We start from the raw sequence: 27219 nt of genomic DNA, 5'->3' as shown, positions 1-27219 counted from the left end.
TTCAGAATTGACAAGACACACAAGCATTTTGTGTACAATTTCAGTACAAAATGTAGAGCATTTGTCAGTGTGAACAGAAAGCTGGGAAAAGGTAGAAAGAGGGTCAAGGTGAACGGGTATGAAGTGGTGACACCATAATAAAGCACAGGAAATGAATGAACTATTATTTTGGCATTTTAGCAAAAAAAAAAATTCTGGTTTTCCTAGAAGCCTGATACAACTTTGCAACTCACCCTTTTCCCCATGATCCTCGAAGAGGAAGGGGGGAGGGAGAAACCACCTATATAATTATCTCCTTTGTTATGTGGATTTCTGATTTTTTGTTCAGGGTAATGTTAGTGATGAGATGGAGTCTTACCATATTTAATCCTTGTGATACCTGATGACTAAGCAGCAAGGCATTTATTTCTGAAATTCACCCAATGGATGTGATTGGTAAGCAGATGACACTTTTCATGGACAGATTTTTTTTTACTATATCAAAACCTTAGGTTTTAAGGGAGATTCAGTGTATTCCCAAAGCACCACATTTCCTACAGTAACTACGGAGGTACTTGATAACCTTATAGCTCTGATAACATTTGTGTGTGATATGAAGATTAACGATCTGAGTTTAGCATTTAGCCATCCAGAATGCTGTTCACTGCCAAATGCAACATGGAGACACTTAGACATAGCCCTCCTAAAATCCCCTAATGTAAGAAATTTGAGTGTGTTGGATGTCTTTGCATTCATCAGTTTTATATCTTTCCCTTTGCACAAGAAGACAGAAAAAACCACCTTTATAGGCTCTGGCAAAGGGACTGGAGTAGGAAAATGGTCTAAATGCCAAGAAAATACTGATTGTTGTAACAGAGTATCCGGGAGCTTTTATCCTATTTCCTGGAACAACTGGATTCTGGTGTAGAAATTGGCCTTGTGACTGAAGGCATTTCCTCACAAAAAGTCATGAGTAGCTTTCTTGCTAGAGAGCCTGGCAATTTCATCCATTCTTTTGTCACTATGGGGTGGATTGGAATTCAAAGCAATCAATTCAAAGGTGGATTGGATATGGCAGAGGTGTTGAAGGAGATGTGCCCTGGAGCTGTGCAGGCAGCAAACACTTTCATTGGATAATGTGTCCTCTGTTCTTAAAGAAGAAGAACCTTACCATCATTATTGCTGGTCAGGCTTCAGAAAATGTTAGCAATATTCAGGACATGGATCTGTAACATTATTAAAGCTTTGGGCACTTTTGAAACTTTGAGGAAGGCAGTGGACACCACCATAAAATGGCTGCCACTGGGGCATGCACAAAAAGTAATCAGTGCCAAAACCAATCACAAATTGTTGGCAGGTTGCAATCAAACATCTTCCTGTGATGGAGGCAGCTGTTCCCAAATGGGTGTTCCCTGCAGGCACAAAGGTGTTCCTCTTTGGGTTCTTCTGAAGATATTTATGTTCCAGTGAGGAGGAGGAAATCCAGGATTGGCCCTTTCCTTTGGGGAAGAGTTACTTTATGAAAGAAGCAAATGAGAATAAGGAAACATGAGTAGGCACCATGGCACTCAGGGTCACCATGACAGGAATCACTGATTTGGATGTCCCAATCTACTTGGTAGCAAGTAGATTAGGAGCAGAACAATTGAAGGCAACTACTATTAAAGACAGAATTACTAAGTACATTAAGGAACAGAGCCTGCTGAGGGAAAGTCATCATAGCTTCTGCAAAGAGAAGCCCTGCCACACCAACCTATTGTAGTTCTGTGAGCAGGTTGTATATGGATAAGGGTAATCTGTTCGCCATTATCTACTTGGATTCCCAAAAGACTTTTTGACAAGGTACCCCAACAAAGACTCACGAGTAAGCTTAGCAGTCATGGGATAAGAGAACAGGTCCTCTTATGGACTTAAAACAGGTTAAATGTCAGGAAGCAGAGAACAGGAATAAATTGACAGTTCTTGTAACTGAAGGAAGAAAGCAGAAGGATCTCATAAGGATTGATATTGGGACTGGTGCTATTTAATATGTTCATAATTGATTTGGAATTGGGAGGTAAGCAGTGTACTAGCCAAGTTTGCAGATTATACCAAATAATTCAGAATGGTGAAAACCAAAGTAGATTATGAAAAGCTACACGAGGACATCTCTAAATTGGGTGAATGGGCAACAACATGGCAAATTAAGTTCAATATTGCAAAGTGTAAGGTGATGCACATTGGAACAAAAATACTAGCTTTAAATATATGCTGATGGGAGTCTGAATTAGGCAAGACTCAGAAGGAAAGAGATCTTGGGGCTGTAGGACACTATTAAGAATGGGGCTGAAAATCCAACAGCTGATATTGAAATATATTTATATAAAGCTATGGTGTGGCTTCATTTGTAATACTGAGTACAGTTCTGGATTCTTTGTCTCAAAAGGGATATTGTAGAGCTAGGAAGAGCTACAGAAGAGGGCAACCAGAATGATTAAGGGTTGCAGCACATTTGCTATGAGGAAAGGCTGAAGGACTTTTCAGACTAGAAAAAGATGGCCAAATGGGGACATGGTAGAGGTTTAAATATTATGCATAGGGTAAAGAAAGTGGATAGAGGTAGCCTTTTCTCCCTCTGCTATAATACTGTAACTTGGGGGAACCCAATGAAGTTGATGGGCAGTGTTTGTTTGTTTTTTGCCGCCAAGTTATAGCTGACTTATGGTGACCCTGTAGGGTTTTCACAGCTGACCTATGGAGGCCCTGTAGGGTTTTCAAGGCAAGAGATGTTCAGAGGTAGTTTGCCATTGCATGCCTTTGTATCATGACCCTGGTATTCCTTGGAGGTCTTCTATCCAAATTCTAGCCAGGGTCAAGCCTGCTTAGCTTCTGAGATCTGACGAGATCAGGCTTGCCTGGGCTGTCAGGACTGATGGACAATAGGGAAGAAGAAGAAGTAGTAGTAGTAGTAGTAGTAGTAGTAGTTTGCAATGGCAAACTACCTCTGAACATTTCTTGCCTTGAAAATCCTACAGGGCCCCCATTTGGAGGAGTGGGGAAATAAACCCAGTTCTCCAGATCAGAATCCACAACTCAAAACCACCGCTCTTAACCACTGCACCAAGCTGGTCCCAGGAATTAAACACAGGAATCTGCTGCCAGAGGACATAGTGATGGATCCAAGCATAAATGGCTTTAAAATGGGGCTAGACAAATGCATGGAGAATAGTTCCATCAGTGCTAGGAGGTAGCCTCAGGTGAATGCTTGGCCTCTGTGTCCTGTTGGTTCTCCACGGTAACTGGCTGGCTGCTGTATGAAACAAGTTGCTGGATTAGATGGACCACTGGTCTGACACAGCAGGGCTCTTGCTATGTTCTTAACTACTATTTTTGGTTTTAAATACTTAAAAAATGCATGTTCATCAATGTGTCATACAAACATATTGTTGCATGAGTTTTCATAGGAAAGGGTTTATTCATCTGATGCATGCAGTAGACATGGCTGTTGTATACAAACTCTTGTGCTGCAATAAATGCGCTAGTTTTGAAGATGCTGTAGGTTTCAACCTCTATGCCTGCAGAGATACTCTTTCATGCTCAATACTCAGGAAATAATAATAGTCCTTGATTCAATTCAGATAACGCTTCAGTTGGAGTAATAGGTTCACTTTTTAGTTTCCCCTTTCCATCAAGATGGTGGCAAATTGGGAAGAGTGATAAAAAGATTTACATAAGACACTCATTAAAGATGTCTGTCCAAAGATCAAAACTTCCAAGGATGATGATTCATCATCTATTCAGGAAGCCTTTTCACTGCTGAACTATTCACTTCGCATAATTGGAAATGTTTTTTTCTGATACCTGTTCAAGGTTTCTTCAATGTTAGATTATTTCTTTGTTTCTCTGTCTTCAGAGAACATAGTGAACACTTATTCTTCCTTCAAGCAATATGTTTCCTAGAACTTTTGTTCCTCCTAATCCTCCTCTGAATTCTTTCTATAGTGTCACTGCAGTAAGTGCATTCAAACAGACGCTTGTCCATTACAGGCACAAATCCCACTTGTTAACATATTCTCAGGCTTGTTCACGTCTTCTCCTTTCCAAACATTGGAGAATAAAGGAGAAGGAAGAGCACAGGAAAAAAAAAAACATTGATCATAACAGACAAACTTTTGTTTGTTATGACATCTGAATGCAGTCTGGCAGTAGGAGAGGGCTCTGCTGGACCCATTCTTGGAACACAATGGGAAAATACTGTTGGAAGGATACTAAAACTAACATGCAATTGATTGAGATGCACCTGCCCCATTTACATTGTGCTATTTTAGTAGGGCTGTCGATTCGGTTCCATCCGAACTGGAAAACCGCCGAATTTCCCCTGTTTCGGCGGTTTCCGGTTCAGATGGAGCCGAACAAAAAATAGGCGGGAAAACGCGATCCCGAACTCTGCTGTCAAGGTCTCTGACATAATTATGATCTTTTGTGAACATGTGCAGAATTAATTCCATGTAAAGCTTGAACATATCATACAAACTGAACTATAAAACTATAGAGGTTTGTGTAATGAAAAGCCTGTGAAAATTAAATGTCCTTAGAACAGGCTGACAGAATTCTCTCAAGGTCAGCTCTTCCAGAGCTAACTAACTTTCGCTATCTGCTAAATGTTAAATGTCAGCTGCCAGCTGAATCTTGAAGGCAAAACAGCTTTGCCCTCCTCAAAGTCTACTGAATGTACTAAGAGTGTATTAATAGCTTAAACTTTGCTTTTTATAACTAAAGGCATTAAAGATTCCAGCAGTCCTATCAAGGATATGAATAATATGCTTCCTTGCTTTCTGTAACCTTGCTCAAGGCTATGTATTACTAACAGATGGTCACAAAGTGACAATGTAAGCAATAATTGTGTTTTATTAGTTATATAGTTAAATATTGTGCTACAGATTTCTAAGTAGTCTCATTTAATGCGTAGTGTCCTAATGAAGAGGATGGTATAAAAAATAAGTATATAATGTGATCATGAAACTCAGAAATGAGTGTTTATACTTTAAGCAAAATAGACTGAAAGGAAAGGAAGCCCATATATGGTCATAGGGAGCTGAGCAGCTGCTATTAAAACATTACTGCACTGCTCATGATATCTGATAGAGGGAATAAAAGGTATAACAAGTATTCCTCCTGTTGGATGAAAAAGCTGTCTTAAGGTGGGGAAAAAAGAATCTCTCTTTTCTCCTAATGAGTCTAGAAACAGTATAAATACAGCTACAGTTAGCCCAGAGATTTAGAACCTTCCAAAAGGCTCTCAGAAAAGGCTGAATGGTATGTATGGCTTAAATACTTTACTCTAGACTTTGTGAATTAGATACTTTGAACTGAATCAGAATAATTTGACTGTTATATTTTAAAAGTTGGATTTTGAAAATGAATAGTATGTAAGACTTGCTTGCTTTTACTGCATACATTGTACATACATACATTGTATTTTACAAAAGTTTTTATAGAAGTGTTAAAGACTTGATAATCTGCATTTATACATATTTTACTAGAAGTATATCAATAAAAAGGCTTGCTTTTTAAAAGTAAGTAAAGTTGTTAAGTCCTGCTTACTCGATGATTGGCTGAATAAGATACCTTCATTTCTCAGTAAGTGATACATTCTAAGAGCCTGTCATATGAACAGCACAACCGCAAGTTCGGGGGGATTGCAGAAAAAAATTGGCAGGTTCGGCGTCCCCTGATCCTCAAACCCAACCCCTTTCTGACTATATATTACTCTTCCTACACACTTGACACTGAGAGACACTGTCCTTCAGTGTTACTCCTCTGAAAATGCCTGCCACAGCTGCTGGTGAAACGTCAGGAAACAAAATACCAAGACCACGGTCACACAGCCCGGATAACCTACAAGAACCAATCAACTCTGACCGTGAAAGCCTTTGACGATAACATTTTTCATTAAAATTAATGACACACCGCCAAGAATCAACAATAAACTGAACTGCAATCCGAAGGTTTAAAGTGCAAAGCTTTATGTTTTGTGATCTTGCTTTAATGAGACAATCCGCTTTCAGCCCAAGTAGGAGTGAGTGCACATTGCCTATTATATTTATTTTCATACTAATTTTTGTCCAAGGTAATTGTTCCCTGCACTTTCCTCCTTTTATTTGTTTATTGAATGTTTATCCGACCACTAAATCAAAACATGTCAGGGAGTGTTTACAAATTAAGTGTTGGTTTATTTGCAGTGTTGCAGTATTAAATTTTGAGGTGCGTGACCACTCTATGACATTCCATAGCAACACCCCCAGTATGACTATACCGCAACAACAAAAATGAACTTTAGATTTCTTGCCTTATGCACAAATGGACCTCTTCAAATTGGTAATGATAATGGAAGATGCACATGGTTCTTTCAGATGTATGGGGGTTTGAGGGGGTTAAAAGAAAATATAATCACCAGGTCAATTTCACCCATTTTTCATGAGTACTAAATGCCCTAGGGAAGGGGTCCCCTAAATCAGGTCTAGCTATATGTACATTTTAAAGTCCTGGGATATAACAGCCTACTACTAGCCACAGGATACAGTGACTCCTGAGAGAGAGAGAAGGCATATACAACATTTACAGGGGTCTTTTTTTTCTTTTGTACTAATCTTGCTCATCTGATCGTGCAGCCAAATTCAAACTTGGTGATCCGGGGAAGCCAGCATGGATTTGTTCCTAACAGGTCCAGCCAGACCAACCTTGTTTCCTTCTTTGATTGAGTGATGAGCTTACTGGATCATGGGAACACTGTCAATGTTGATGACCTTGATTTCAGTAAAGCTTCTGACAGGGTCCCACATAATGTTCTGATAGGTAAGCTGGAGCATAATGTTCCCAGTTAATGTTCTGATAGGTAAGCTAGGATAGTTAGGCAGATAGGGAACTGGTTGCAGAATTGCACTCAGAGTAGTTGGCATTTCATCTGAGGAAGGTGCCAAGTAAGGTGCCACAGAGCTCGGTTCTGGACCTGGTACTTTTCAATATTTTAATAAATGACCTGGATGAGGGGGTGGCGGGACTACTAATTAAATCTGCAGATGACACCAAATTGGGAGGAGTAGCAAACACCTGGGAAGATAAAGATAGAATTCATGAGATATGAAAGCACTGAAAAAGTGGGCAGATGTGAACAAGATGCAATTCAACAAGGACAAGTGCAGAGTTCAACATCTAAATAACAAAAATGAGAAGCATGCATACTAGATGGGGAATATACTTCTGGGTAACTGTGTTTGAACAAGATCTAGCAGTACAGGTGGATTGTAAGCTGAATATGAGCAGTCGGTGTGATGCAGTGACAAAAAAAGGCTAATGCAATCTTGGGATATATCAACAGGGGCATAACATCCAAATCACAAGATATCATAGTCCCACTACACACCACATTGGTCAGGCTGCACCTGGACTACTGTGTGCAGTTCTGAAGGCCTCACTTCTAAAAGAATGTGGGCAGAAATGGAGCAGGTACAGAGGAGAGTGACGAGAATGACCAGGGCCTGGAGACCAAGCCCTTTAAGGAAAGGCTGAGGGACTTGGGAATGTTTAGTATGGAAAAGAGGAGGTTGGGCGGGGGGACATGATTGCTCTCTTTAAGTATTTGAAAGGCTGTCACTTAGAGAAGGGCAAGGAGCTGTTCCTGTTGGCAGCAGAGGATAGGACTCACAATAATGGGTGTAAATTACAGGTGGAAAGGTATTGGCTGGACTTTTTAAAACTGTGAGAGTAGTTCAGAAGGGGAAGCAGCTGCCTAGGGAGGTGGTGAGCTCCTCCTCTCTGGCAGTCTTCAAGCAGTGGCTGGATGGACACTTGTCATGAATGCTCTAGGCTGATCCGGCATTGCGCAGGGGGGGGTGGACCATATGGCCTGTATGGCCCCTTCCAACTCTATGTTTCTATGGATATGTGCATGTGGTATACAGAAAGAAGCAATGGAAATCTTCATGTTTCCATCAACTGAAAAATTATGCCTGTGTCCCTGTTTGCTTTCTGGAGGACTTTGTGTTCAGAAATGTATGTGGAGAGTTTTCATTTACTAAACAACCAGCAGGAAAAAAAATTCATGACAAAATATGTTCCAGAGAGAAGCAGTTCTGAGGAACAATGTATACTTTCAGGATGGAAGGGCATGACATCACTCTGTTGGCTTGCTACAGCCATATACCTCAGGAAGGAGGAGGGAAAAAGGAGGCGGGAAGGGAAAATTAAAGGGCTCTTTGTACAAGTCTCAAACTGTTATATGACTCTCCTCCTTTGCTCTTAGTAAACCATAGCGAGCAACATGACATAACAAGCAACTGCTCAGAAATAAGAACCAAAAAATTAGCTAAACCCCCCCCACCACCACCACCACCAACCCTGGGTATTTCTTAAAAACAAGCTTAACCAAAATCATTTCTTTTTTTTCTCCACGATGTCTGGATAAAGCGGAAGTCATACCTAGAACAAAAGCCCCATGTGATCTTTAACGTCAGATATAAAGTGTGTCTCTAAATTCATCTCCAAAAGTTAATTTGACATCCCACCCATTTATAGTCTTTGATTCAATGAGCCACAGGCTGGCAGTTCATTTTAAAGTGTCTAAAAATTTATACCAAACAAGTCATACAGATGTAGAAAAATGAACCTAAATGCAACTGGAAACTATGACATATGCCAGCCATTAGTATTTTTGATCCCACTCCTCTGTGATCATATACAGTGTGGGTACTGATTAGATTAGAACAGGGAGATACAGTTTTAAATCATGACTCTGCCCTGAGGCTCACTGGGTGATATTAAACCATATATTCTCTCTCAGACTAACCTTCCTCAAAGTGAGGGTATACTGAAGGTGTAGGACCTTTGGAAGCATCAAGGGACAGCAGGGAAATCTGTCAGAATCTGTAGCTCTCAAATTGTAAGCCTATGCTCCCCAGCCTGTCCTACTTGTCTTCTCTGGGGTACCAAATGCTTCCATGTTCCCTGTCATAACCTTGCATGCATTTCTTAGGGTACCAAACAAAGCCCTGTGCCTACACTAAGAAAATATAGCATAAAGAAATAAAGAGAACAACAAAAAAGAAACAAAAAGAGATCTATTCCACAAGATCCAAGAAAACAAGGAGAAATTTAAAGCACAGTTAGGCATGCTGACAGATCAACATGGAAATACATTAGTTGAACAGGACAAAATAAAGAAAAGATGGGAACAATACACTGAAGAACTATACAGAAGAGATGATAGGATGACAGATTCCTTCCAAGAAAAATCTTTTGAAGAAGAACCTACAGTTTTAGAAGGTGAAGTGAAAGCTCCAATTAAAGCAATTGGGAGAAACAAATCACCAGGAGTAAATGGGATATCAATAGAGCTATTTCAAGTCCATCAAAATCTTATCAAAAATATGCCAACAAATATGGAAAACAAAACAATGGTCCATAGACTGAAAACACACAATTTACATTCCAATTCTGAGAAAAGGAGACTGTCAAAGACTGCAGCAACTATCAGAACATCATATTAATTTCTCATGTAAGTACTTGGGCAGAATTTTTCTTATAAAGGCTAAATGACATTCATTATTCCCCTCTTGCATATCTGGGTTCTAACTGTATGTATTCCACATTGCAATGGATACAGCAAATGAATGCAATTAAAATGAAAAAGCCCAGTTCATTCTTTTTAAATAAATATGAAGCACAAAGAAAGAACTTTGCTGCTGACCATGAAGGAGCATCAGGGAGTTGCTGAGGCTCAATAGTCAAGCATCAGCTTGACTTACAGAAGGTCCCAGCTTCTATCCCTAGCATTTCCTGTTAAAGGGATCAGGCAGCAGGTGATGTTTAAAAAGAAACCAACTGTAGCTGTGACCTTGGAGAGCCACCACGTGTCTGAGTAGAGTAGACAATACCCACTTTGACAGAGCAGTGGTCTGTCATCTGTTCACAAGGTTTACTTCTCAATGCAAAAATCGGATCCACAATAACACCGCTGAATTGCAAAAACAACTAACATTGTAAAAAAATCAAAATCAACTAAAGAAAGAAACAAATCTCTCTTTAATAGGGTTGCCAGGTCCCTCTTCACCACCAGTGGGAGGTTTTAGGGGCGGAACCTGAGGAGGGCGGGGTTTGGGGAGGGGAGGGACTTCAATGCCAGTGTCCAAATTCCAAAGCGGCCACTTTCTCTAGGAGAACTGATCTCTATTGGCTGGAGATCAGTTGCAATAGCAGGAGATCTCCGGCTATTACCTGGAGGTTAACTAAGTTACTAATTTCAGCACAAGAAGTTTGTTTGCACAGCATTACCTGGAGGTTGGCAACCCTACTCTTAAAACAGTAATACATAATCAGTCAGAAATCCTGAGAGTAACTGAGAAGAGAAAGTGCCTGGACAACCTGAGGATTTAATATGTATATTGGTTCTAGGAAGCCGTTTTATATCAAAAATCAATATAGTGTTGATGTCTTGAAAAAACTGTTAGTATGTGCTATTTCCCTCTGCTTCTCAAAATGACATGTAGTGGATTGAATCCAGTGCAAGGATCGTGGATCTTCCCCCTGCTCTCCCCTCCCCCAGCAACCCATTTCCAACATCAGGAAAATGCATCCCAGGAGTTGCAGAACCCACAAGTGGTAAGAGCCACATGGGTTGACGGAGTGCAGTGAGGACAGGGAAGGATGGAAATGGCTCCCTTCTTCCTCTTCCATCAGCACAGTTCTGACAACAGAAGAGTCCGGAAGAGTAATTTCATTCCCTCACTGCTCCCCGCTGCATCCTTCTGAGTCCATATGGGTCCCATGGCCCTGGAAATAGTTTCCTGAGGTCAGAAATGGCTGTGTGGAGTGGGGGACATACGTTAGATCCACAACCATCCATGCCTTCCGCTGACAGATTGCTGGATCCAACCCATTATCAGCAGCATGTTGCACTGTATTTCTGTCTCTATAAGCCTTGGGGGGCCCTGGAACCAGTCATTTAATAATGAAACTGTTGCTTTGGGGAGCTTTGAGACATCAGCTTTCCTTGAAGCTTTCATGCTTTAACGGGGAAATCTCCTTCCTCGTTGCCTTATGATGAACGACCACACATGAGGGGGGGGGGAGAGTATTCCTATAGGATTGCTTTCAGAAGATGGTCATGTAATTATGTCCTTTCAGAGACATGTATTCTTGTTTATATGTTCAACTGTTTCTGTTATGAACAATCCTATAAATCAAGGATCCCTTAAAGCTATGCATTTTGAAAAGAGCAGGCCCATTTCCTTATGAATGCCCCACTGTTTGAAACTTCTGATGCATATAATTATGAGTTAGAACATCCCCACAGAAAACATAAATAATAAAAAAGCCAAATTGCCAACAGTGTTATGATGTCATCATAGCTCAAGGATTTGTTCTGCTTCAAAGGGGAGAAAAACATGTTGGTGAGTTGAATCACCGTGTAAAATTCTTTATTAAACCCATACACAAGAATATTCACCACCAAAAGTTTTATTACATAATTCATATTGGTAGCACAAAATTCTACCACCTATGGACTGGCTATAAAGCTTACACAGATGATGTTTTTTTAAAACCAGAAAGGCATTTTCCATAATGTTATAGCTAGATCAATTTCAAGCTTGTCGGAGCTCAGAAGCTAGGCAGGGTCAGTCCTGGTTAGTATTTGGATAGGAGACCACCAGGGAGAGAAGGGCAATGGCAAACCACACTTTTGCTTATCTGCTTATCTCTTACCTTGAAAACCCCAGGGTCCAGGGACCACCACGAGTTGGTTATTACTTGAGGGCAAGTAAAGGTAAAGGTCCCCTGTGCAAGCACCGGTCATTACTGACCCATGGGGTGACATCACATCCCGACGTTTACCAGGCAGACTTTGTTTGCGGGGTGGCTTGCCAGTGTCTTCCCCAGTCATCTTCCCTTTACCCCCAGCAAGCTGGGTACTCATTTTACTGACCTCTGAAGGCTTAGTCAACCTTGAGCCGGCTACCTGAAACCAACTTCTGTTGGGATCAAACTCAGGTCGTGATCAGAGCTTGGACTGAAGTACTGCAGCTTACCACTCTGTGCCACAGGGCTCTTACTTGAGGGTACTTAATTATTATTATGACTTTTTTTTACCAAGGGCGAGAATGAACAACGACACTAGAAAGGTTCAGTATTTCACCCAAGGACTAGAAAACAAATTAAGGAGAAAAATGCTGGTTGCCACAATCATACTATTAACAAGCTTTTCTAAAAATAAAACATAACTTTAATTAGCTCTTTAGATGAGGGGTAGGTAGAATGCAGATCAGCGTCCAGTGGTGAACCACTAGCTAATTCCCTATGAAATGTCAAGTGCCTTGTAGTTGCTAGAATGCCAGCAAAGAATATTTGATTGATTCAGCTGGGCTACTTCTCATGTTCTGAAGTATGAGTAGTTGCTCTGGATTGGTTCACGAAAATTAGGTGAAATTCTGAAGGATTATTCTTGCTCCATAAATCAGTACATCAAGGAGATCCTATGTTTGTTTGTTTAAAGGGCATCATGCAAATCAGCCCATCATGCGTAAGATGAATACATGAAGAAAACAGGACAATGCCCAATTATCTAGTAAATATTTAATTGCATAATCAGAGAACTTCCAAAAATGTCATCATTTCCTTCATCAAACGTCGAGTTTCACTGCTTTTCTTAACTCATAGTTAGCCTGTAGCATGTGATTCAGATAGGCATTATTTTGTGATTTATGGGTGAATATACCACCGTGCAGCACGGGGCTATTTTATTATTGCTTTGAGACCTCTGCGGGTTATAAAAAGAGAAAGCAAAACATTACTGAACTTGCATAAATACTACTAGTATTTGAATATCCCTACAAATGTTTAAAATTTTGAACAATTTTTTCCACTTGTTAAGTGGCAAAGAGATACTCAAACCACTCTAGTTTGACTCCTGCTGCAGTAAAGCTTCAGTGCTAGAAGCCTGAACTTTGGAAGCTCTTCCTGCTAAATCCCCAGCAAAATCATGTACTTCCCACTGCATCCACTCTCACACATTCCTATAGCCATGTCGCCATTTAGACTCATTTCTCCTTCCGTGCACACTTTTTAGGCTGACCAATTGAAGATTAAACCCCATGGCCTTATTTGCAAATTTCAAGCATAGTCTCTCTCAGAAGCTAGAGAATTCCACAGTTTTATGTTCCAATTCGATGTATAGTTATAAAACTCTCTCTTTCTTCCAGCCATGAGAAGTTCCAGGGGTCACCACACCAGAAGAAGGAGGAGGAGGAGGAGGAGGAGGAGGAGGTTTTTATATGCCAACTTTCTCTTCCACTTAAGGGAGAATCAAACCGGCTTACAATCACCTTACCTTCCCCTCCGCACAACAGACACCCTGTGAGGTGGGTGAGGCTGAGAGAGTATGACTTGCCCAAGGTCACCCAGCTGGCTTTGTGTGTAGGAGTGGGGAAACCAACCCAGTTCACCAGCTTAGCCTCAGCTGCTCATGTGGTAGGGAGTGGGGAATCCACTACTTGGATTGGTTCCTTTTCAAGGAGAAGGCACTAAAGAATTACAATGGCTTTGTACTATTTATATGATCACAGAGGCATTCATATGGGGCAACATATTCCACTACTTCATATCAGATCTCAAGGGGGGGGGGCGGGGAGAAATCCTGAACCTCCAAGACACAGCCAGTATCACAAGTAGCTTCTTGGTAATGAAGGAGGGAGTCTGGAGGTATCAGCTGAAGGCAGGGGAGGGGCCACATCCTTCCCAGCTCCCCTCCACTCTTCCCTCCTCTCTTCCCACTGTTCCCCTTGCAGTCTAGTCTGCTCACAGCATTTGCTCCTGTGCACTTGGGGTGATTTGGTGTATTTGCTACGGGATATACTAAAACGAAGGACAGGATTGCCCACTGGGAACAAAGGGGAAAACTTGAAGGTCCATTGATTAAAATGGTAAACAGGAATTCCAAATGACTTCAATGGGCTGCATTGAAATACACCACAGCACCAAAAAAAATGGCAATGAAAATGCGGAATGGATTTTGGATGAAGATCTATAGGCCCAGATTGAATGATGGCCCACAGAGCGGAATGAGGGTCCTTGCAGTAGCATGAGTGTGGCCTGGAATGAGAGCCCACAGAGTGGAATGAAAGCCCTTGGGAGTAGCAGAAGTGTTCTGAAACTAGATTGACAGGCCCCAGAGTGGAAGGATGTCCCTTGGGTGTAGCAAGGTAGGTATCATAACAATTATAGAGTTCAAGTAATTGATCTATGGGACTGCTTTGAAATTGAAGCCAGATGCCAGGAGTAGCTTTGCCGGAAAAAAATAACCGTCTAAAAAGGCTGGTATTGCAGGACAACTGTGTATTGCTATCACTTTGTATTTTGCAGGTAGACAATGAAAGATCAACTGAGACCGGGGGCTATGGAACCTTCTTTGGGGATTTTCAGACTATGTCTTTAAATCTATTTTAGTCTGTGTTGGGCCGCTCAACTCACTGCACACAGGGAAGACAGTTTAGAAAGTGTTCCCCAAGTACATCATTCTGTTACGATTGTGGCTGATCTAGGCTGGCTCCAGGACAGCTAGAGAAAAAGGTCAGGCAGAAGCAAAATGGTTCTAAGGAATTAAAAAAACAACATGCTTGACTTTACTAGTCATGCTCTTCACTATGGATGTGTTACAATACACAAGCAGGCATCAAGTGTGACGCCATAACTGAAGACTGCTATATAGATGTACATTATCTGATAGGATGAATTATTCATCTAAATTTTCATCCTAAGGATTAAAGTACAAATGCCTGTTGTAGATAAAACATCCCTGTTGAACCAGGATCACACATCCATATATAGTATCTCTGTGTATGCATATGTGTTAAGTGCCGTCAAGTTGCTACTGACTTACGGTGACCCTATGAATTAACAACCGTCAAAACGTCCTATCATTAAAAGTCTTGCTCAGGTCTTGCAAACTGAGGGGCATGGCTTCCTTTATAGAGACAATCCATCACATGTTGGGTCTTCTTTTCCTGCTGCCTTCAACTTTTCCTAGTGTTTAATAGTGGTGGTTAGGAGCAGTGGACTCTAATCTGGAGAACCGGGTTTGGTTCTCCACTCTTCCACAGAAGCGGCAGACTATAATCTGGTGAACTGGGTTGGTTTTCCTACTCATGAACATGAAACCAGCTGGGTGACCTTGGGCTGGCCACAGCTCTCTTAGAGCTCTCTCAGCCCCACCTACCTCACAGGGTGTCTGTTGTGGGGAGGGGAAGGTGATTGTAAACCAGTCTGATTCTTCCTTAAGTGGTAGAGAAAGTTGGCATATAAAAACCAACTCTTCTTCTTCTACATAATCCTGTATTATACAGGGAGATCTGATTTGTGTGATGGTTTTAATTCTGGGTTAAGCAGAGATATCAGATTTGTTTGATGATTTAAAATGATTCAAAGTGAGCTATTTCTAGCTACATTTTTTTGCATTTTTTAAAAAAATGAACATTAACTTCAACAAGACCTTAAAGAATCTACTGAAAATCTTTCAGATTAGCCAAAATCTCCAGTGTGTGTATTAGAAACAACAGATAAGGGTCAACATATGTATAATAAATGAGCATTTGCTCTTGTTTATGAAAGCAGGTCAACATGCTTTGGTCAAATTTCACATTAGGTTATTGAGGTTCTTTATCCATAACATTGAACAATACAGCTTTATACCATCATCCTATCATTCATAATAATGCAAGTCATAAAAATGGCTCCAGTCTGCCAAGCCTATATATGAGTGAGACTCAATAAAAGCCATGTTGGCTCCACTGATGCAAGTGTTTTGATGCTGAGGCAATGATCACGGGATTGCCAAAACGATTTAAACTGATGTAACGTGCCTACGGTGATATAAACTTTAATCCCTGTTGCATATCATGGAAACAAAAGCTTCTCATTTGTGTGTAGTATGACAGTGCAATCTTCAATACTTGTAAAGTAATATGGTATCACAAATAATGCCTGATTTCTGGTGAATCATTTTATTCATGTGACAGAATGTGTGTGTATGTGCACGGATGCACCATGGGACTTTCCATGGGGAGGGGAAGGTGTTTGTAAGCCAGTTTGATTCTTCTTTAAGTGGTAGAGAAAGTCAGCATATAAAAACCAACTCTTCTTCTTTCCCCCTTCTTCTTCCAATTTTTTTTGTTCACCTTTTCCACATTTCACTTGCTCTCACATGAGGACAAATAGGGGAGGATGTACTACTTTAATATCTGGACCCTCATAGAGTGCCAATGTGGTGCAGTCATTAGACTGCCAGACTAGAATCTGGGACACTCAGGTTCAAATCCACTCTGTTAAGGAAGTTTGTTGGGTGAGCTTCGTCCAGCCACACTCTCTTGGCCTAAACAACATCACAGTCCTCTTGTCAGAATGAAGTTGTTGGGAGAATGATGCTTTGGATTCCTCTTGCAATGAAAAGTAGGGTATAAATGTTTAAATAAATAAGCAGCAAACAAGACTCCAAGAATCTTGTCCCCCTGCTTTTCCCTATCGGCAATCCTGCTCACCCACCCAAGCTGCACTGCAAGCTGCATTTGAATCAAGTTAAAGCTGGAGGGTGAGAGATTCAAAACAGATAAAAGGAAGTATTTTTTCACACAACGCATAGTTAAATTGTGGAACTCCCTGCCCCAGGATGTGGTGATGGCTGCCAGCTTGGAGGGCTTTAAGAGGGGAGTGGACATATTCATGGAGGAGAGGGGTATTCATGGCTGTTAGTTAGAATGGCTGTTAGTTAGTCATGCTGCATACCTATTCTCTCTAGTATCAGAGGAGCATGCCTATTATTTTGGGTGCGGTGGAACACAGGCAGGATGGTGCTGCTGCACTTGTCTTGTTTGTGGCTTCCTAGAGGCACCTGGTTGGCCACTGTGTGAACAGACTGCTGGACTTGATGGGCCTTGGTTTGATCCAGCAGGGCCTTTCTTATGTTCTTATGCTCTTATGTTCTTAAGTAGGAAAAGTAAACAGACTTTAATAATTTGTTCAAGCATAAAATAAACCGCATGCTTCTCAGACTGAAACATAAGTTCAGAAAGATGCCTTTGTCAATATATCTGAAGGACTCACCAGGGACAGGTCCCACAGTGACTACCTGAAACTAGGGTTGCCAGCCCACGTACCCACCCCAGCCACAGAGATAGGGGATAGGGTTGCTAGATCCAGGTTGGGAAACTCTTGGAGATTTGGGGATGGAGCCTGGGAAGGACAGCTGCCTCAGTGGGGTACAATGCCATAAAGTCCAGCTTCCAAAGCATCTGTTTTCACCAGAGGAACTGATCTCTGTAGACTTAAGATCAGGTGTCATTCTGGGAGATCTCCAGGTCCCACCTGGAGGCTGGCATTCCTACCTGTAACTCGCTACTCACACAACTTATTCCAGCCCAAGGTGGCCACTATGCTACTGGGTGTGGCCCTGGAACGGCCACTGCACCCAGCTCAGCCCAGTGGTGAACACTGTGCCACTGGGCCTGGCCTAGCAGGAGCCCCCACATCTCTAGCCCCAGCCCAGCAGCAACCACCATGCCAGTGGGCCCAGCATGCCAGTGGTGGTTAGCAGCAGCCACCATGTAAATGGACCTTGCCTGGCCCTCACTGGTGGCAAGGTGGCTACTGAACAAGATGAAGAAGAAGAGTTGGTTTTTATATGCTGACTTTTTCTACCACTTAAGGAAGAATCAAACTGACTTGCAATCTCCTTCCCTTCCCTCCCTGTGATGTAGATGGGGTTGAGAGAGCTCTAAGAGAGTTGTGACTAGCCCAAGGTCACCCAGCTGGCTTCATGTGGAGGAGTGGGGAAACTAACCCTGTTCACCAGATTAGCACCCACTGCTCATGTGGAGGAATGGGGAATCAAACCTGGTTCTCCAGATTAGAGTTCACCGCTCCAAACCACTGCTATTAACCACTACACCACCCTGGCTCTTAATTGGAACTAGTCTAGCACTGCAGGCCATCTTGCAACTGGGCCCAGGTTTGTGCTGGGGGCCCCTGATCAACTCGGCCAGGCTTTTCCCAGGGAGAGGCTGCAGGGGTAGGGAAGAAGGGAAAGCTGAAGACAGCTAAAGGTAGGTTGGCTGGTGGGTGAGAAGGAAAAAAGGGAGCAGGAAAATTGAGAGAGGCTTTGGGGAGAGGAAAGAGGAAATCGTGGGAGAAGGAGATATGGGGAAAATGCCCCTCAAAAGACCTTGCAGGCCCACTACTTACAGTGTTATATTCCCAAACTAAACATCTGTAAGCTTCTTGTACACTAGAATAGAACTTCAACAATACAATGATATTTCACATGAGGAAAAACTCAAACTTTGAACAGAGTCATTCTTGTTTCAAGGATATGGCGCACTGTAATTTCTATAGCCTTGAAGTGTATTGATTTTTTAGTACATTGCAGGTGTTTTAGTGGGTACTAGATGCTTTAGCATTGTACCTTTCTTTGATTAATTGTATTGTGCTGCTTGCGTTGTTTCTGCTGCAAGCTGCTTTCACGGTCTTGAAGGTGGAAAAACAGGATACACATTTACAATTAAATAGAAATAAAATTCATTAATTGCTCCTTTTCCTGTCTATTCAAAACCCACAGAATTCACCCAGTGCGTGGGGTTAATCACTTAATCACATCCCTTGCCAATTTCACTGGGGAAAACATGACACTCAAAGCCCAGGAGATCCTGTACGTGTGTAAGGCTGAAAACTAATGTCTTCTTTAAAAGAAATCCATTTTTTTCCAGTGCTCTGTCAGATAAAGAGATGGCAAGCCCTATGTAAATTTAAAGACAGACTAAAATTAAGAAAAACGGGGTCAGTGTTCTCAAAGATAATGTCTGAATTCATTTAAAGATATTTACTATCCATAAGGTAGACATGGAACTAATAAAGAAAAGGGGGGGGGGGAAGGAGAGAATTTACAAAAATACCAAAATTTTACCATGGGTAAAACAGTGTAGGAGCCCTGTGGTGCAGAGTGGTAAGCTGCAGTATTGCAGTCCAAGCTTCTTCTCACGACCTGAGTTCGATCCCAAAAGAAGTTGGTTTCAGGTAGCCGGCTCAAGGTTGACTCAGCCTTCCATCCTTCCGAGGTCGGTAAAATGAGGACCCAGCTTGCTGGGGGTAAAGGGAAGATGACTGGGGAAGGCACTGGCAAACCACCCCCTAAACAAAGTCTGCCTAGGAAACGTCGGGATGTGACGTCACCCCATGGGTCAGGAATGACCCGGTGCTTGCACAGGGGACCTTTACTTTTACCTTTTATAAAACAGTGTAGCTACTTCACCTGACAACTTTGGAGCTAACAACCATGTCCCCCTGGCCAGTAAAATCCCTGAAACCAGTGCCAGACACAGTTGATCAAAACTGATTTTATTTATGCATTTTAGAATTGCAGCCTTCTTCTCACAAATCCAACAATTTTTAACAATGCAATCCTGATGGTTCTTCCTGTACAGTACAGGAGATAAGGGGGAAAGCACCGGTGTGCCAACGCACTGGGTTGCCCATTTAGGGTTGCCAGCCTCCAGGTGGGACCTGGAGATCCCAGAATTACAACTGATCTCCAGTCCCCCTGGAGAAAATGGCTGCTGAGGGGGAAGGACACTATGGCAATGTACCCCACTGAGGTCCCTCCCTTCCCCAAACCCTGCCTTCCCCAGACTCCACCTCCAAAATCTTCAAGAATTTCCCAACCCAGAATTGGCAACCCTAATTGTCATGCTTCTGCAATGGGTCTATTTGAAGTTCTTGGGCTGACTCTGTTAGTCAATAGTTTTAACTATTGTGCTTGCATACAGTGTTGCAAGGTTCATGAGGCCGGGTGGTTCTTTCACTAAGGTTACAAGTTTGTGACTTTGTGAAAATTTACAATAAGCATTAACATTAAATGATAAGTGGTATCATCAGGGAATATAAATAAGATTGTAGGCTGCATACAACTGAAACCTATAGAATAAGTTATTTGCAACTAAGAAATCTCACTGCATTCAGTGGAGCTTAGTTCTGGTTAGCTGTATTTCATTTATTTTGTTTAAAATTATTTTAAATGTATATTATATCTGTGGTTCAGACTCATGTATATCTGTGATTCAGATTCATGTTAGGGACTGTAATAGCATCTTTCCACTAACAATCACTAATTACAAGTAACAACCTTGGCAAAACAAATTAGCAATGCAAATCTAGCAGCAGTACAGAAAACAGATGTTAATAATAGTATGTATTTATACCCTGCTTTTCTAGCCCATGTGGACTCAAAGCAGCTTAGAACAGTGGTGGCGAACCTATGGCACATGTGCCAGAGGGCGCACTGAGAGCCCTCTCTGTGGGCACATGCACCGTCACCCCAGCACAGAGTTCGCCTGAGTTCGGCGCTGCGTGGAGAGGACGGCTTGCCTTGGGCACTGGCTGCTGGAGCGAGGGAAGGAAGGATGCTGGTGCTGGTGCTGTGCTCCAAAGGTGCAAGGCGGAGAAGCCGGCACAGGAGCGCAGCACGGCTGTCTCTGGGCTAGATGTGGCACCTTCTCCTTCCTGGCCCAGAGTTGGAAGAGCAGCTTCTCATTCTCCCGATCAGCGGCTCCTGGGGGCTGACAAAGCCGGGACTGTGAGAGGAGGACGGGGCGCCTATTGTTCCTCCCCGCAGCCTATTGTTCCTCCCCGCAGGCTGCGGGGTTTGGGGCGTTTTGGGGGGAGCCCGATTCGGGTGCATGCAGTGGGACCTGTTGTTGCGGCTCCTGTCGTGGCCAGAGTAGGGAGGTGATCCCCCCCATCTGGTTCCTTCTCCGGGAGCGAGCCAAGCCGGTGCTGTAAGTTCGACTCCTTCTTTTCTGCTCGCCACGTGTGCTGCTCAATCCCGATGCGGCCGCCGACAGCCAGGGAAACTTTCCTCCAAACTTCGCGGTTTCCAGCTGAGGGCTCGGGAAAGGCCCTTGTTAATTGGGGGGGGGGCACTGAAACCCCCCGGCTTCCCTATCCTCCTCCCCCCTCCCGATTTTGTTCCAGCCTCTTCCAAGGAGACTTGCGGTGGGGGCGAGGGATGAAAACTGGCAAACCTCCCCCCTGCTTTCCAGCTGAGCCGGGATCTCCATCGCCCCCAGCGTTTAGTGCCTGGTGGTGCAGCGAGCGCTAGTTGTTTTTTCTGAACTAAACCCTCAGTATTCAGGTTAAATTGCCATGTTGACACTTTGCGATAAATGTGTGGGTTTTGGGTTGCAGTTTGGGTGCTCCGTCTCTAAAAGGTTCGCCATCACTGGCTTAGAACATCATTCTCCCTTCTTTTCTCACAAAAACAGCTCTTCGAGATAGGTTAGACTGACAAGTGACTTGCTTAGGGTTGCCAACCTCCAGGTGCTAGCTGGAGATCTCCTGCTATTACAACTGATCTCCAGCTGATAGAGAGCAGTTCACCTAGAGAAAATGGCTGCTTTGGAATTGGACTCTATGTCATTGAAGTCCCTCCCCTCCCCAACCCCGCCCTACTCAGGCTTCGCCCCAATAGGGTTGTCAGGTCCCCCTTCGCCACCAGCAGGAGGTTTTGGGGCTGAGCCTGAGGAGGATGAGGTTTGGGGAGGGACTTCAATGTCATAGAATCTAATGGCCAAACTGGCCATTTTCTCCAGGTGATCCAATCTCTATCGGCTGGAGATCAGTTGTAATAGCAGGAGATCTCCAGCTAGTACCTGGAGGTTGTAGTCCATTGTACTTGTTGAAATGTTTTGAAACACAATATACACATTTTGTATTATTGTACTGATTTCTTCCCGTGCCAGTTTCCAAACCTGACGGTAGTAGCACGGAGGTGCTCTTTTCTTGTTTTGCTAATTGCTTAGTACCTGGAGGTTGGCAACCCTAGAGGTTGGCAACCCTATGCCCCAAAAACTTCCTGCCAGTGGCGAAGAGGGCCCTGGCAACCCTAGACTGGCACAAGGTCACCCAGCAAGCTTCCATCGTAGACATGACAACTCAAACCTGGGTCTCCCAGGTTTCTAATCCAACACTCTAATCCTCTATGCCACACCATCCAAACAGGCTTAACCTCCCACCTAAAAGGTAGTAATGTTGATGCCAAACAAATCTCCCAGGGATAGGACCACAGAAAAGGCTTCCTATCTAGTAACTGCCTGCTTAACCTCTGAAGGCAGGGGAGCCCAGAGAAGGAAGATTTTCAGAGAAAGGTTTTGATTCCCATGTAAAACAGAGTCCTAAATGTATATCTAAAGAATGATAGCAGACCTCCTAAGTAACACAGGACATTCACAGTTAGACTTTCCCTAGGGAACCATTATTTCTCAAGAATATTGAAAGCATGTGATACAAGGACCCATCTTGACAGAGTGAGATACTCAGCTTATGTATTCTTCAATGTAATAATCAGAATTTCTGAAATTTTTGGACAACTGGGATGGCATACTTGCCAAAATTTAGAAGCCTTTCTAGAGAGTGCTCAGTTTCCAAACCCCTAACATTTTCAAAAGGTTCTGAAATCAAGGCTGGGCATGTTTAATTCTTGCAGGTTATCTGCACCCTTTGTTACATTCCCCCCATTTTTCCTCTTTCAGAATCTCACATTCGCCCCAGCCTGAGATTAGAAACTCCTCAAGGATGTGACCTACCTCTTCTATGTCACTCGGTATGGTGTAATGTTGAGGCTTGCCAGCTCCAGGTTAGGAAATACCTGAAGTTTTTTGGGTGGAGCCTGAGGAGGGCAGCATTTGGGGAGGGGAGGGACTTCAAAGCCATAGAATCCAATTGCCAAAGCAGCCATTTTCTCCAGGTGAACTGATTATCAGCTGGAGATCAGTTGTAATAGCAGGAGATCTCCAGCTAGTACATGGAGGTTGGCAACCCTAGTGATGTATACTGATGGTACTAAACAACTAATAAACAAGGATGATAGTGATAAATACATCATGTTTTTATTATATCTTAATGTCTTCCTTTACCTCTGTTAGGGAACACTTCAACATTATTAATCTTCTGGTTGCAAATTTAATATTTTCATTAGTGGATTTAGATGCTGCCAGACTTCACGATACATACAGATCTTCTTGGAGAGACAGAAAGAAAAATAAGAAGGCAAGCCCTATTTCATCTTAAATCCCAAAACAGAGTCCTGGCTCTGTTTCCGTAGCAACTGCATTGCCTTTCATTAATAAAGTTTGCACTTGAGTTAGCATCTATATAGCTACTTTAGTGTTATGGGTGGAGAAGAATATTAAATATGTTCATCTCTGAAATGAAAGCTATGTGTATGGGAAAGCTGAAGAAATCATTTTTTGTATCTATATTGAGCTTAAAAAAAAGAATGCAATTACTTTGGCCATTTATGGTGCAATAGTATGCAGAGTTACACCACACCAGGTTACACTTAAGTCAATGGATTCATACTTGAGTAAGTCTCCATAGGATTGCACTGTTAGTGTATAATTCCATTTTTTATTTTTGTGTGTATGTTGCAAAGAGTCCATTTCTTTAAGAATACTAGATTGTGACTACACACATTCATAGATATTAAGTGGTACCATTTCTAGTGCTGTGTGGAAGAACAGTATATAAGATGCAAGACTAGGTTTTTTCACAGGCATTCCATCAAAAAAAGAGAGGAGGTCATGTTCCATTTGCATACAAGTTACAGTTATTTTGCATGTATATATCACATTTTTAAGGGAGTCATCTTACATGTCTTTTGAGTAACTACAGTAATACACATTCGATCACTGCTTTTCAATGTGACATCGCAGGTCTCAGGATTTCAGATTCTTAGGATCTGTCAACCTTCTATGAACTCATAAGTAGCCTTATGCAAATCTCATAATAACGGATAACACAATATTGGTCCATTTTACAGGGCTCTATTAAGGATCACTGCTAACTTACATGAAACATTTTGAACATTGAAAGCATAGTATAAATACTATGTATTGTTACTTTGGGACAGAATTTCCAAATTACAGAGTGTAGCATGCAGCAGGTTTAAACTGCTATACCTCTCTTTAAAAACAACAACACAATGAACCTGAAGTCAGAGAAAGAAGAAGAGGGCTTATCCTAATGATCAGTCAAACCTTCTCTCCAAATTCAATTTAGTATTTCACAAATACCAATCCAGCAGTACCAATCCAGCACTGACCAACGTTAACAGAATATGGTAGATTTGTAGTAGGAACAGTGTCATTAGGACAGTTCTGGAGAGGATGAACCCATAAAGCCCTTGGTGGCCTGGGACTCACACATCTAAAGGACAATCTCTCCTATGACCTGCCTGTGGCTCAACTGCCCTCCTCCTAATTATCAGTTCCTTCTGATGATTCCTTCCCATGGAAAGGTTCAAGCAATATGGCATGATTTGGGCATTTTCAGCAAATGTTCTTATGCCCTAGGATTGGGTTGTCATCAAACGTTAGAAGTGTGCCTTCTTTATTGATTGTCAAAAGAAGGGTGTTTGGGAGAGGGTTTTGGTGAATTTTTCATTTTACTGATTTTATTTGACCTTAGTGAATAGTTATAATTGATGTTGCTGGATTTGTGTTTGCTCTGCAGCAGCTTTATGCAAACTACCCCAGGCCTTTTGAGGAAAGGCAGTTATAAATATTTCAATAAACAAACCAAAAACAAATAATCCTTCAAAGAATTAAATAATAAATACAATGCCCATAACAGAAATGGCAACTGACAAAAATCAGTTCTCTTGTTAAACAAAAAAACCCTGAAAAACCTATAGAAGCAAAGATATCAACGGCATTTTACTAATCAAACTATTCAGCTTTCAGGAAGTTATCTCCCTCCATACTGACGTTCAATAAAATGTGACGGTGCAATTCCAAGCAAATGCTTAGGATGGCATTGTGAGCATGCCAGAAGTGTCCCTGCAAGACTGTATCCAACAGTGTCAGGGACACAGGAATTATCATTCATTGCTCTTAAATATATGCGACATTCTGCAAAAGAACTAGTAAGCTTTTCTTACCCTGATGAAAAGGATCTTCTCCCCAACTCTGTATCTTCCTTGCGAAAGACGCTCCACACAAAATTTACTAGGGCATTTACAAGGAGGATCTTCTGAAATATGTTTGACCTAAAACAAGGGGTCCAAACCAATACAATTACCACTTGTAAGTATATCAGTTCAATGGAGTTTTTACGATCCTAAGCAGAAGTACATATATCAGTACGTATTTGATAACAGTGGCATGCATCCGACCACTCCACTCAGAAAAAGCTTTCCTCCAGTGTAACTGGCCTTTCCTCTGGGGGGAAATGAAAAGACAAAGGAGAGCAAGGTGCAAGGTTGAGAGTTTATTTAGCTTCTCTAGATCCCTGCATGTTTTCCAATTTGCATTGGATCTTCTATAGAAAGTGTTTCAAATGTTCAAGGTAGGAGCTGACAAATTTCTATAGAAGATCCCCTTACAAAGGGATTGATAGAGAACAAACAAAATAAATAGAAATCCCCTTTCAGCATACTCATCCAACTTCTAACCCCCTGCAGTCTTGATTACCACCTCACTACTTCTCACCCTCCATCTCCTACATTCATATTTTTCCTGTACCACCACCTCCACTCTGAGATGACTGGGAATGCAACATAGGGGCTTCACTTCAGGACTCACACGAAAAGCACTTATGACGGGTAGCAAATGGTAAGTTCCAAATCCCTTCCTTTGGGGACTCAAATGCCCCCTGCCCACTGATAGCCTTCTGGAGACTGGTTAAGACAGTTCTTTTCAGGAAGGCTTGGGGGAGAATTAAGTGACTAATCTCCCCAGAGGTGATTGTTTTTATACAAGTTATTTATTTAACAAATGATGCTGTTGTTTCCAGATGGCCCAGGCTTGTCAGGTCTTGGAAGCAAACCTGGGAAAGCCCTCGTTAATACATGGAGGGGAGATCACCAAGGAAGTCCAGGGTTGCTACACAGAGGCAGGCAATGGCAAACCACCTCTGTTTGTTTTTGACTTGAAAACCCTAAGGGGTTGCCATGGATAGGCTGCGACTGGACGGCACGTTCTACCACCATTGTTTTTATCATTTTACTATGGTTCCAGAGTTTTAAAGATAAGTTTGGATGTGCCATATGAGGTTTTTAATATGCTGATGTTTTACTGCTGTTTTGCTCATTTTGTGGTCTTATTTTTGTCTTATTTTAGGGTTTTTTTTTAAACGAATTACACAATTTGATTTTGTTCTCTTTGTAAGCCAACCCAAGTACATTTAAGTTGAAGAGCAGGATATAAATCTAATAAACAAACAAATATTTTTTTCTTCCTGTTTAAATCAAGTCACTCACTGTTCCTTATACATTATACACTAGAACACTGGGCATTCATGGAACAGAAGAAAGCCGCACTGATGAGCTAATAATGAAAATGGGAGGACCAACACATCAATTTGAAAAAGAAGCTAGGCAGATGGAACGAATCTTACTAAAGTGCTGTTCATATAACCATTTTAATTTTTTAATTGACTCTAATTCTAACGAACAAAAGCTGTGGTAGAATATGAAATAACTGAAATCTGATCACAAACCCAGTCATTTTTCCTAAATTGTGGCTAGAATGAAAGCTGCCAGTTTACAGAATCCATCAGTGCTTACATTTTCCCTTTGTTTTATTGTTCCTGCCACTGGTGCCCTGTTGAGCCACCCAACCCCCTGCTGGGTTAAGGTCTACCATTTTGGGAATCACTGCTATGTGAGATATGCTGAATTGCATTAATATTTAGTGTATCTTGAACTTGTCAGTGATCTGAAAGGAGCAGAGACATCACTGCCAAAGAGCTGATCTGGCTGAACGAACTCTAATTTGACATTCAGGTACTACTGCTGTTAGGAGGGAAAGGCAACGCCGACAAGGGCATGAAGACAATAATTTCACCGACAATGGCATGAAGACGATAATTTCTGCACAATGTAGTCCTGTAGGAGGAAAGGTGACCCAATGTGTTGATGTCAAAGGAAACAAAATGCAAGGAACCCTTTCTAAAGATTTCATCCACTTCAGTTAATACTCCGGAGATCTTTGAAGGTTTGAAGATCTAGCTCATAAAGTAAAGGCCTTTGCCGAGAGACTGCAAGAGGGGTAAAAACATTTTAAAAATAAACGCTGACCCACATTTGACTTTTATCGTTTCTTAGGAAAAAAATACAGCTATAAGAGCCATGCTTGATCAGACCAAGGACCCATCTTATTTCGGCTCCCAAAA

The 27219-nt window shown here is 42.0% G+C and overlaps 1 protein-coding gene across 1 annotated transcript in view; it reads right to left on the bottom strand.

Annotated features, from left to right (window-relative positions):
- GAS2 (growth arrest specific 2) overlaps positions 1 to 27219 on the bottom strand; it is a 160550-nt gene that overhangs the window by 15388 nt on the left and 117943 nt on the right. Inside the window, exon 7 of the mRNA XM_056851518.1 lies at positions 24986 to 25093. Coding sequence (XP_056707496.1) covers positions 24986 to 25093 — 108 coding nt within the window. The remainder of the gene's footprint in view (positions 1 to 24985; positions 25094 to 27219) is intronic.

This window comes from Euleptes europaea, chromosome 6 (assembly GCF_029931775.1).
Source record: "Euleptes europaea isolate rEulEur1 chromosome 6, rEulEur1.hap1, whole genome shotgun sequence".
Taxonomy (NCBI): domain Eukaryota; kingdom Metazoa; phylum Chordata; class Lepidosauria; order Squamata; family Sphaerodactylidae; genus Euleptes; species Euleptes europaea.
The sequence above is the reverse complement of the archived record's forward strand: the minus strand, read 5'-3'. Positions and strand labels throughout refer to the sequence as shown.